Below are 11,265 nucleotides of genomic sequence, written 5' to 3' on the forward strand. Positions count from 1 at the left end.
GGGCCCCTCCCTCTGCGGATGCCGGCCCTGCCCGCAGAGCTGAGAACCTGAGCCGCCGGAGCGGCGCTTCCGCGAGGCTCACTGTCCGTCGACCAGTCCCGGCACTTGCGGGCCCCTGGGCCGCCCAGGGGCGGTGGACAGGCCCTGCCCAGCCCGCGCGCGGACGGGAGCGGGGTTGCCGGCCTGGGCCCTTAACTCGGCGACCCGACGGAAGGGGTCCTGGGGAGGGGAGGCCGGCGGGGAGGCGCGGCACAAGGAGAAGAGCGGCCGGCGAGGGCGGCGGCTTCGGAGGCCGGGGCCGCGGCCGAGGTCGACGCTCGGAGGCTGCGCGGCCGGTCCCGGGCGCAGGCGCCCCAGCCGGAGGCCCCGTGGCCGAAGCCGGCGAGTCCCGCCGCGGAAGGGCCCGCGCGAACCTCGGCTGTGAGCCGCAGGGCCCAGCGCTGGTCTCGGGCAGCGGAGGGGGCTAACTTCGGCGTCCTGAGGGGAGGCCCCGCGAGGCAGCCACCAGGGAAGCCTGAGGAGACGGCGCTGGGGCGCCGGGCCGGAGCGGCCCGCCCGGAGCGCGCGCGGAGCCCTGACCGCACACCCCGCGCCGCGGGCCGGGTCCGAGAGGCGAGCGGGCTGAGTCCCTGCCCTCCGGGAACGACGACGTGAGTGCAATCTGGCGTGGCAAGTGCTGCTGGGGGAGGGGAGGATAAGGGCGCCATCCTAGCTTAGGAGGGTCGAGGAAGGCCTCCAGGGGGACACCTTTAACTGTGGAAGGAAGGAAGGAGGTCGCACGCAGTGGTTTTTGATAACGAAAAGTCCCCATCTGATGGCTTCTGGCTCCTCTGAAAAGTGGAAGTCTGCCGCATCTGCTAGGCGCGAGGAAAAGAGAAGTGGAGGAAAGAGAAGAAGGTTAGAATTGACTTTGCGTAGGGTGGGAGGATTTACTAAGGAATAAATGACGTAAGTTCCATGGCCCGGAAGCTTTGCCTGTTTTGATCACCCATGTATCCCAAATACTTAAAACAATGCCTAGCACATAGCAGGCACTTAATAAACGGAATGCGTGAATAAGTGCTTTTCAAGTACTGATGGAGCTGGCCTTTAGTGGTAGACCATGCATTTGGCACGAACTTACCCATAAGTGTGATTTTTTCCAACAGGGTTGAGCTGCTTCCTAGAGGGCAAATCTGGCAGAGGGCAAATGAAAGGAGAACGAATTGCGAAGTATTTATGTTGATGGACCATGAAGTCGATCATGGAGAGGGAGAAAATAAAGGCAACAGGTTGCTCATGGACAGGGAAAAGTGGAAGAATCAATGGACTGGACAAGGTTAAAGAACTGGCCTCTTTAGGACAAATCTGGAGGTTGAAGTCAGAAGGTGGGATCCCAGACTGTATTATTTCAGAAGGCAGAGCAGTTCCTGATGATGAGGCTTCAGGTGTGGCCACAGATGAATGAGAGCAGAGATAAAGGACTGAGATGAAAAGGTCCAGGAACTGAGAGGCTAGGTCATTGAATGGCCTATCCACACAGATGTCTGAGTCTCTCATAGATTCCCCCCTTCAAAATCTCTGCCCTGGGCCCCATCCAGCCCCTTCCCCAGCCTCCAGAGGATCTGCATTCACACTTCAACTTAAGCCTCAGATCCCAAAAGGGTAACGATGCACTGGGCCTGAAGCCAGAATGGGGTAGTTAGAGAGGGCTCTAGTGGACATCTGTTTTGTTTTATTTCGTTTTGTTTTGATGCCAGCACGCATGCATCTTTCTGGAAAAAGTATGTCAATGTCCTCTGGAGGAACTACCCATTTCTTCAGTCTCAGTGCACGAGCAGGTGGAGTGCTCTTGCCTCCACTTCCTTACTGCAAGGGTGTATATGTGACTCAGACCTGTCAAAAGAAGCGTTCTATTCCCCTGTGAGCAGTTCAGTGAGTAGTTCAGTGATGGATACCTAACCAACCAACTGGAACCCATAAGGCACAAGATTGTCAGAGCAACACCACATTTTCAGCTTCACTTGAACCTGCTACCACACAAAACCTTAGAATAAATCAGCACAGAAGACAGAGAGCCAAGAAATAGAAACTGAATCCTGATGACATTGAGTTGAGTGCCTACATCAGTCCTACTACCTGAAGCCAGTCCTACTCCTGGACTGTTCAGTTATAAATCAGTACATTCCCATTGTGTTTACATCTGTTGGATTTTATTTTATGTCACATATATCCAAATGATTGGGGTTATCAATCCCTGGCTCTGCTTCCTAGGAGATATATATATAGAGAGAGAAAATATATAGTTAACATATATTAACTTTACTGTGCCTCAGTTTCCCCTTATGTGAAAGGAGATAAGAATACCTACTTCAAAGAGTTGTAAAGATTAAGTGGAATAATAAATGTTAGCATATAACATCTTCATCCCACAACACTGAGGAGCAAGAAACATCACATTACTTTTTTCTAAATTAAATTAAATCTGGCTCAAAACTCCCGTTTACTAGAGTTGGAAGACATCCAATATTAATCATGACTAGGGGAGTTTTTTCACTCTTTAACACGATATACACTGACCAAAAAAAAACATTTAGGAAAGAATCTCAGGTCTTGAGTCTGTCATGATCTAGACCTATATAGTCCATTCAAAGGCAGGTGGGTCCATGGACACCTTATCTTTGACAAAGGAGCTGAGGGCATACAATGGAGAAAAGAAAGTCTTTTCAACAAATGGTGCTGGGAAAACTGGAAAGCCACATGTAAAAGAATGAAAATTGACCATTCTTTTTCACCATTCACCAAAATAAACTCAAAATGGATCAAAGACCTAAAGGTGAGACCTGAAACCATAAGGCTTCTGGAAGAAAACGTAGGCAGTACACTCTTTGACATCAGTATTAAAAGGATCTTTTCGGACACCATGCCTTCTCAGAGAAGGGAAACAATAGAAAGAATAAACAAATGGGACTTCATCAGATTAAAAAGCTTCTTCAAGGCAAATGAAAACAGGATTGAAACAAAAAAACAACCCACTAACTGGGAAAAAATATTTGCAAGTCATATATCTGACAAAGGCTTAATACCCTTAATATATAAAGAACTCTCGCAACTCAACCACAAAACATCAAACAACCCAATCAAAAAATGGGCTGGAGACATGAACAGACATTTCTCCAAAGAAGATATACTGATGGCCAATAGGCACATGAAAAGATGCTCATCATTGCTGATCATCAGGGAAATGCAAATCAAAACTACACTAAGATATCACCTTACACCCGTTAGAACGACAAAAATATCTAAAACTAATAGCAACAAATGTTGGAGAGGTTGTGGAGAAAAAGGAACCCTCATACACTGCTGGTGGGAATGCAAACTGGTGCAGCCACTATGGAAAACAGTATGGAGATTCCTCAAAAAATTAAAAATAGAACTACCATACGATCCAGCCATCCCACTACTGGGTATTTATCCAAAGAGCTTGAAGTCAGAAATCCCAAAAGTCCTATGCACCCCAATGTTTATTGCAGCACTGTTTACAATAGCCAAGACGTGGAAGCAACCTAAGTGTCCAGCAACAGACGAATGGATAGAGAAGATGTGGTACATATATACAATGGAATACTACTCAGCTGCAAAACAGAACAAAATCATTCCATTTGCAATAACATGGATGGACCTTGAGAGAATTATGTTAAGTGAAATAAGCCAGCGAGAGAAGGATAATCTGTGTATGACTCCACTCATATGAGGAATTTAAAATTATGGACTAAGAACAGTTTAGTGGATACCAGGGGAAAGGTGGGATGGGGGGTGGGCACAAAGGGTGAAGTGGTGCACCTACAACATGACTGACAAACATTAATGTACAACTGAAATTTCACAAGATTGTAACCTATCAATAACTCAATAAAAAAAAAAAAAAAAAAGGCAGGTGGGTCCACAGCATCTTTGCCAAGCATGCACAACAGCATCTTTTGCTGCAGTTCCCAAGACTATGTGCTAGATGGTTAGTGTCCCCTCAGAAGTCCTGCTGCCTCCTAGTGGACTTCTGTACAGACCCTGTCACTCATGGAACCCATCACTCTGTCTCTTTTCTCAAGTCCCTGGACCCATGGTTATCCTTGGGCAACTTCTTTCATCCCAGCACCTCCTCCTCTTCTCCTCAAGAACACCCAGTGAAATTAAATTCCTCTCTCACACAAGAGCTTGGAGAAGGTTGTTGAACAGGTGTCTGGAAACTTTGGTTTAGGACTAGAAAATACAAAATCCATTAACAATTCCATGAGACAAGAAACCTAGAATTCCTGGAAGAGAGCAGTTACATTTTTATCCTACTGGGTGTCTCTTTAGGCAAGGAGTAGGAGACAGTGATTAATAACTTGGTAAATTATCCTGCCATAAATGTAAATTAACTAGCACAGTGTAGGTATTAGGTACTGCCCTCTCTATTTCCCATCAGGACTCAACTTTATCCAGAGGGAGAAAACTCAAATACCAGGCAGATAATACAAATGACTGAAAATGGACAAGTGGACAAAATCATAGGCATGATGATAAACAGCAACTAGCCCTTAGACTTGCTATTAACAATGAGAACGTGATGAGAACTGCAGTGAATTGGAGAGCACATGTCTACTCCAAACTGAACCGCTGCTACTTAGCTCTAAATGGTCTTTACTTAATGGGAATGAGAGTCCGGTGTTGCCAGATTTTAAGCTCAAAATATTGATTATTATGTACAACCTGCTAATTTTACAATGTTGGCTACTCATTCAAGTTTTTGTTTTGTTTTTATTTTTTATATTTTTTCTGCCCTGAGCTAACATCTGTGCCAGTCTTCCTCTATTTTGTATGTGGGTCACCCCCACAGCATGGCCACCTACAAGTGGTGTAGGTCCACAATCGGAAACCAAGCCCAGGCTGCCAAACAGAACACGCCAAACTTAACCACTAGACCACAGGGTGGCCCCTCATTCAAGTTTTTAAAAAAAAACACTGCTGACCACATTGTCTGGGCCAACTATTACATATCAGTAGGTCATCTTTAAGCCTTTTATGGTTTCAGCTGCTATATATATATTGCTAGCTGTTAAATTTACATCTCTCCCATAGACTGCTCTCCCAGCTTCAGTTCCCTGTATCTAACTCTCCTGCCTAGTTTCTCCTTGTCACAGGAACCTCAAATTCAAATGTCTAAAATGGAACACATCACCTCCCCACCCTAAATTGGCTGCCTGGTCTGTGTTCCCTATATCAGTAAAATGGTGCTAACATACACACCCAGTTTTCCAAGTCAGAAAACCTGGAGTCATTCTCAGCTCCCTCTCTCCTCCATCCCATCCCACTGGTAACTAAGTCCAATCAATTATTTCTTTGGAATTCTACTTGAATCCATTCCCACCATCACTGCCTTGGTTCAGGCCTCTTTTGTTTTCCCTAACCTAAAGTAAGAGTTCCCTACCTAATCTCTTGCCTTCAATCTCTTTGCCCTCACTATAGCCAGAGTGTTCTTTCCAAGACACAAACTGGATCTTGTCACTTCCTTGCTCAAAACCTTTTGATGATTTCCCATCACCTTCAAGATAAATTTCCAGCTTCTTAGTCTGACATTCAGGGCCCTCTGTGATCTTGTCTTTACAGGTCCATCTCCTACTGCTTCCCAGCCCCCACCTAATACTACAGCCACACTGAAATACCTTCAATTTCCCTAATGGGACATGCTTTCTCTGCCCTACCACCTTACACAGGTTGCTCCTACTACCTGGATTGTCCTTTTCTCCTTCCCTACATTCTCGTTTTCTTGGTTTCTCAAACAAAGCCTTAATCATCTCTTCTGGGAAACACCCCCTGACAAGCAACCCCCTTCCCCAGGATGGTTAGATATCCTTCTCTGCCCCCATAGTACCCTGTGCGTATCTCTATTCTTCCCCGACTGAAATGGGACCTACTTTAGTTCAGAGACTCTGTCTTACTTCTGTCTCCTCAAGACTGAGCACACTACTGGATCACATAGTAGAAATTCAATAAATATGTGTTGAATGAGTGAATGAATGAATCTAGTCCAACTCATGTACCAATGGAGAAAACTTTATTGCCCAAGATCACATGGCCAACCAGTGACAGAGCTAGAGAACTCAAGTCTCCTCGATTCCAGCTCAGAGCTCTTTCTACCAGACTAAGATGGCATTTGATCTAAGTGGGGTGAGAAGAGAGATGTTAAATTGCTCTGGGAAGGCACATATTGAAGTCTGGCCCTGAAAAGAAGAGTTGACATGGAAGAGAGTGGTGGTTTTAGGGGAAAGAGGGACAAATGAAAAATGGTCAAGTACATTTGGTTTATTGTCATCCTTAACATGAACGCTTGCCAAAAACATCTCAGGCAACCTGAAGTCAAATAAGACAGTTCACAGCTGATGTGAGATTTAAAAAAAAATAGGGAACATGGCTGGCCAAGTGGCGTAGTGGTTAAGTTCGAGTGCTCCACTTTGGCAGCCCAGGGTTTGCAGGTTCAGATCCCAGGCGAAGACCTAGAAACTACTCATCACACCACGCTGTAGCAGCATCCCACAAACAAAATAGAGGAAGATTGGCTCAGAGACAATCCTCCTCAAGCAAAAAGAGGAAGATTGGCAACGCATGTTAGCTCAGGGCCAATCTTCCTCACAAAAAAAAAGAGGGAACAGATGGAATGAAGCTTGTAATCAGGAACCTTAAAAGAAATAAATTTTTAATATAGTATACACTATATACTATTCTAAGAATATAAATTTATTCATTTAATTTTCAAACAATCCTATGTGGTAAGTAATAATATCATCCCCATTTTACAGATGAGAAAACAGAGGCACTGAATGATTAAGTAGTTTGACTGAGATTTCACAAGTCAGAAGTGGCAGAACTAGGATTTGAATAAGTCAGTTTGATGCTAAAATCCATGTCCTTAACCACAATGCCTGAAAATAATTCTGACCTTGGCAATCAAGACAAAAGGGAATCACGCAGGTTTTGCTGTATGAAGTGTGAGTTGTCTGGTAGAGGCAATTTTTTGGCCCTAAATTCAGGGAGATGGCTGTTAGGCAGGTGGGGAATGGGAGTTCTTTGTTCTGTGATGCAGTGATGACCTCAGGGTAAACTGCCGCTAGGCTGAGGAAAATGGAATGGCTGCTAGTGGGCCTGCTTGGAGCTGAGGGGGACAGGGGACTTCTCTGGGACCAGCTGATCCATGTCCTGACCTGCAGACACTGTGGCAGCAGCTGCCTCCAGAGTCCAGGGAATCTGGTGATACTATTCTTGTTCACGGTTTGGCAGATCCGGAGGTGGTGGCAGTTTGGAAGGTGGCAACAGCTTCAGCTCTGGTACTCTGGGAACAAGATGCAAGGCAAGGTGGGTGACGTGGATGTGCAGCTAGATAAATGACTATTGACAGCACAAGTGAGTTCAGATGAGGAATCATTGCCATGGATGTGGGCCCAAGTGAGTTACTATAAATAAGCCTTAAATGTGAGGCTGGGTGAGTAACCACTGACACTAGATTTGAAGCCAGGTGAGTGATCACTAACCCCAGATGTAGAGTTATGTAAGGGAATGCTGATCTCCAAATGTAGATGCATACTAGCCATTAACACCGGATGGGTAAGTGACTATTGACCACAGATGTGGGGCCAGGTGAGTAACTGTTCAGTCTGGATATGGAACAGAGCCTGAGGGCTTCATAACACTCTTTGTGTCTCTGAAAAGCCTTCAGGCATCAAAAAGACACCTGATGGTATCTTTCTCCACTCCTTAGGGCCTACTGCTTCTGTACCATGTGGCTTTCCTTGATCACCTGTGGAAGCAGAAGTCAGAGGAGGAGGAGGAAGAGGAAGATGAAGAGGAAGAATCTCTGGATCCACTGAAGCCATGTTCTCTTCCCAAAGAAGCTCCTATTGAAAAGCAAGCCACCACAGCCCCATTCCAGCCATCTTGTGGTTCTGAGGGCCTCCAGAAGGCCATAGGGACAGCAGAGCAAGTACTCATGCAGACCCCAACCCCTTCCACATCCTTCCCCACCTTTCAGATCCTGACCAACCTGCCCGTGAGGCACAAGACAGCATCAGGCAGTCGTCTACAGCAGAGGAAAAGCCAGGTCTTCTGGGGTCTCCCCTCTCTGCACAGCGAGTCTTTAGAGGCCATCTTCCTGAGCTCAGGTGGCCCCTCTCCCCTGAAGTTGTCTGTTGGTCCTTCTGTTTTCTTCAACAAACTTGCCTTCCTGCCTAGGTCCAACCTGTTGCTTGCCCAGTATTGCTCCCCAACCCAGCTTCCTACCCATGAAGTCCAGACTATGAAAGATCTGGAAGGAATGGCCCCTGATCCTCGGCAACTTCCCCTTCCATCTTCCCCTCCTCTCCCATCACTATCCCTCCATCTTAAGTCCTTTCCCATGGACCATAAGGGAGTCCTATGTTGCACTGAGGCACATACACAGCAGCTTACACGGCAGAGAGAAGTCCCTTGGGTCTCTGAGGATCAAGCCCTGCACCCACAGCCTAAACTCCAGATAACCAGACCCTCCAAGTTCTTCCCTTCATCTGAGGTCTGGTGGAAGGTGTCATGGGATTCCAGCCTCCAACAACACATTCTAGATTCACTCTCTGCCTCTCTGCTGTATCCCTCTAGCCTTCTGGGAGTTATGACTAGTTTTGAGGCCCCCAAAGCCTCTGAGCCAGCAATGCTAGCTCCCAGTCCAATACCAGCCTCCCTGCCAGAACTCCAGGGAGTCTGCCCTAAAGGAGACCTGACTGGATCTAAGGCCCTGTGGGAAACCAGGAAGCAGAAAGAGAATCCTCAGATCTCTGAGCCTCCAGTGCTGGTCCCTTGCCAATCTGTAGACCTCATGACAGAGCCTCAAGAATATAAGACTCATTGGGGAACCAGAGGACATAAAGAGAGTCCTCAAGCATTTGAGCCCCCAATGCCAGCTCCCTGCCAACTCCCAAATTCTCTGTCAGAACCCCAGAAAGTCAGCCCTGAAGGAGGACCTTCTGCACCTAAGGATTTCTGGGGAACCACGGGGCACAGAGAGAACCCTCAAGCCTCTGGGTCTCCACTGCCAGCCCTCTACCCTCCCTCAGGCCCCCTGCCAGAATTCCAAGTAGGCAGTCTGCTGGGAGATCCATCTGGATACAAGCCCCAGTGGGAACAAAGAGAAAATTCAGGAAACCCTTGGGTCTCTGTTCCCCTAGCCTTGGACCTCAACCCAGGGCTCTGTGGAACCAGACCTGCATGTGTCCCAGAAGGATCTGAAATTCCATGCAAGGGCATGCAGAATAGAGAAAATCTTTGGGTCTCTGCAGACCCAGTATCATCTCCCAGACTTCCCTTGGCCTCTCTGCTGGAGTCCCTAGGAATGGTCCCACAGGGAGTCTTGTCTGAGTCTAAAGCTTTGTGGGAGACCATGGGACAGAGAGAGAACCTCTGGACCTCTGAGTCTCTATCCCTTGCCCACAGCCCATCTCTAGCTCCCATTCTAGAACCCCACAGAGTCAATCCTGTGGGAGGCCCCACTAAATCAGAAGCTGCAGGGAAGGACGTGGAGCATTCCAGGAATTCCTGGGCTTCTGAGCCTTCATCTCTGACCCTCAGCCCACCCTCAGCTCTTGTACTGGAGCCTCTCGGAGTTAACCCCGTGGGGGTCCTGTTTGATTCTGAGGCTAGATGTAGGGACATACAACAGAGAAAGAAATCCTGGGTCTCTGAGCTCTCAGCTTGCAGCTTACCCCAAGACCCAGATGGAGCTAGTCCCTTGGGAGTCCTGTCTGACTCTGTGCCTGCTGGAAAGGATATGAAGCAAAAGGAAATCTATTGTGTTCCTGTGTCCCCATTGTGGGGCCCCAGTCCACCCCCAAACTCTATGTCAAAGTCTCACATAAGTGAGCCTCTTGGAGACCAACCCAACTGTAAGCCTGAGGAGGAAGCAGCAGAGCAGAGAGAGAAACGCTGGGCCACTGAGCTCCCAGCCCCAAACCCCAGCTCACTCCCTCCTCCTCTACCAGATCCATACATTGACTTTGAGTTCATGTGGAGAAATGTGCAACAAAGAGGGATCCCTCAAGAATCCAGCCCTCCAGCAGTGGATCCCCTGCAGCCAATACCCTGGCCTCTCACCCTAGCTGAAGCTCTGAAGATTGAGCCCAACAAGACTGGCCTACTGAAGGGAGAGCAGTTAGGGGCTAAGGCAGAGACTCCATCCTCCCGGGGAGAGGCTGTCCCAGAGGTGCCCTCCCTCTCTGGGATCCAGGCCTGGCACTGGAGTAAAGAGTTGGAACTCAGACTGAAGAAACTGCAACAGAGCCTTGCTTCCAGATCCCCTGACCCAAGTCAATCATTTGGCAGCTCCTGTGCCTTGAGTTCCACAACTTTAGGCACATGCAGACTCTCTTCCTGCCCCCCACAGGAAGGCAGGAATCCTCCCCAGCTGTGCCCTCACTCTTCAAGCTGCCATGCCCCTAAAGTTCAGAGCACAGTAACTCAGCCTGTCCAGGTCTCCCACTGTTATCATTCCCATTCCTCTTCCCATTCTCAGCTACAAGGATCTGGCAGGGCAGCACAAGGGTCTCAGAGAGAGGAAAGAATGAAGGCGAAGATGGTGGCCCAGGTCTCATCCCAGGGGCCATGTGTTCATATGGAGCCTGGTGAGAACTGCCTAGGCCTGAAACAGCCCTCAAACCCTGAGGTTCCAGCCTCAGGCAAGAGACAGGACAAGGCTTCAGCCCCATCTTCAGCCAAAAAGAGAGACAGCCCCAGGAAACCCAAAGCAGGAGGCCACAGAGGAGGGGATGCAAGACTGGGGTCATCTACAGTTACAGGGAAGAGCCACCCAGCCCAGGCCAGATTAGCAGAGGCTTCTGTAAGCAGACTTTCCCAAAGATCTCAGCACAGGGACCAGAGCTCTCGACACACTGCTCTCCTCCAGCAGTCTCACTCCAAGGCTGTCGGTCCCCAGGGTCAACGAGGGCCAGGGCTGGGAGCTGGTGACATCCTGAACCCTCAGCACTGTAAGCACTGCCCTTGGGCCCACATGGAGAAGGATCTGTCCTCTCCCACACCTCAGGCTCCCCTTTCTAGGGGTCTCCAAAAGGTGTTAGCCAAGTTTCTGGGTACCCATGGACCCCTGCCCATCACATCCAGTCAGCAGAAGAAAGGCTGGTAATACTGGCACCAAGTACCCCAAGACCTGAAGCCAAACGAGTCAAGGGGTGGAGAAACAAGCAGCAGAAATCCTAATAAACTAGGTGAATTAGA

The 11,265-nt window shown here is 48.3% G+C and overlaps 1 protein-coding gene and 1 long non-coding RNA gene across 2 annotated transcripts; both read left to right on the forward strand.

The window, feature by feature from the left end:
• Positions 1-290: 290 nt before the first annotated feature.
• Positions 291-2,982, forward strand: LOC138920690 (uncharacterized). The gene is made up of 2 exons (XR_011432342.1): positions 291-650; positions 1,149-2,982. It is a non-coding gene; the product is annotated as an uncharacterized lncRNA (long non-coding RNA).
• Positions 2,983-7,109: 4,127 nt separating this feature from the next.
• On the forward strand, positions 7,110-11,265 carry SPATA31G1 (SPATA31 subfamily G member 1). The gene is made up of 2 exons (XM_001498113.6): positions 7,110-7,368; positions 7,772-11,265. Exons 1-2 carry the CDS (start codon positions 7,138-7,140, stop codon positions 11,171-11,173), a joined length of 3,633 nt encoding a protein of 1,210 aa, XP_001498163.2. The 5' UTR covers positions 7,110-7,137; the 3' UTR covers positions 11,174-11,265.

The sequence above is a fragment of the Equus caballus genome, chromosome 25, assembly GCF_041296265.1.
Source record: "Equus caballus isolate H_3958 breed thoroughbred chromosome 25, TB-T2T, whole genome shotgun sequence".
Taxonomy (NCBI): domain Eukaryota; kingdom Metazoa; phylum Chordata; class Mammalia; order Perissodactyla; family Equidae; genus Equus; species Equus caballus.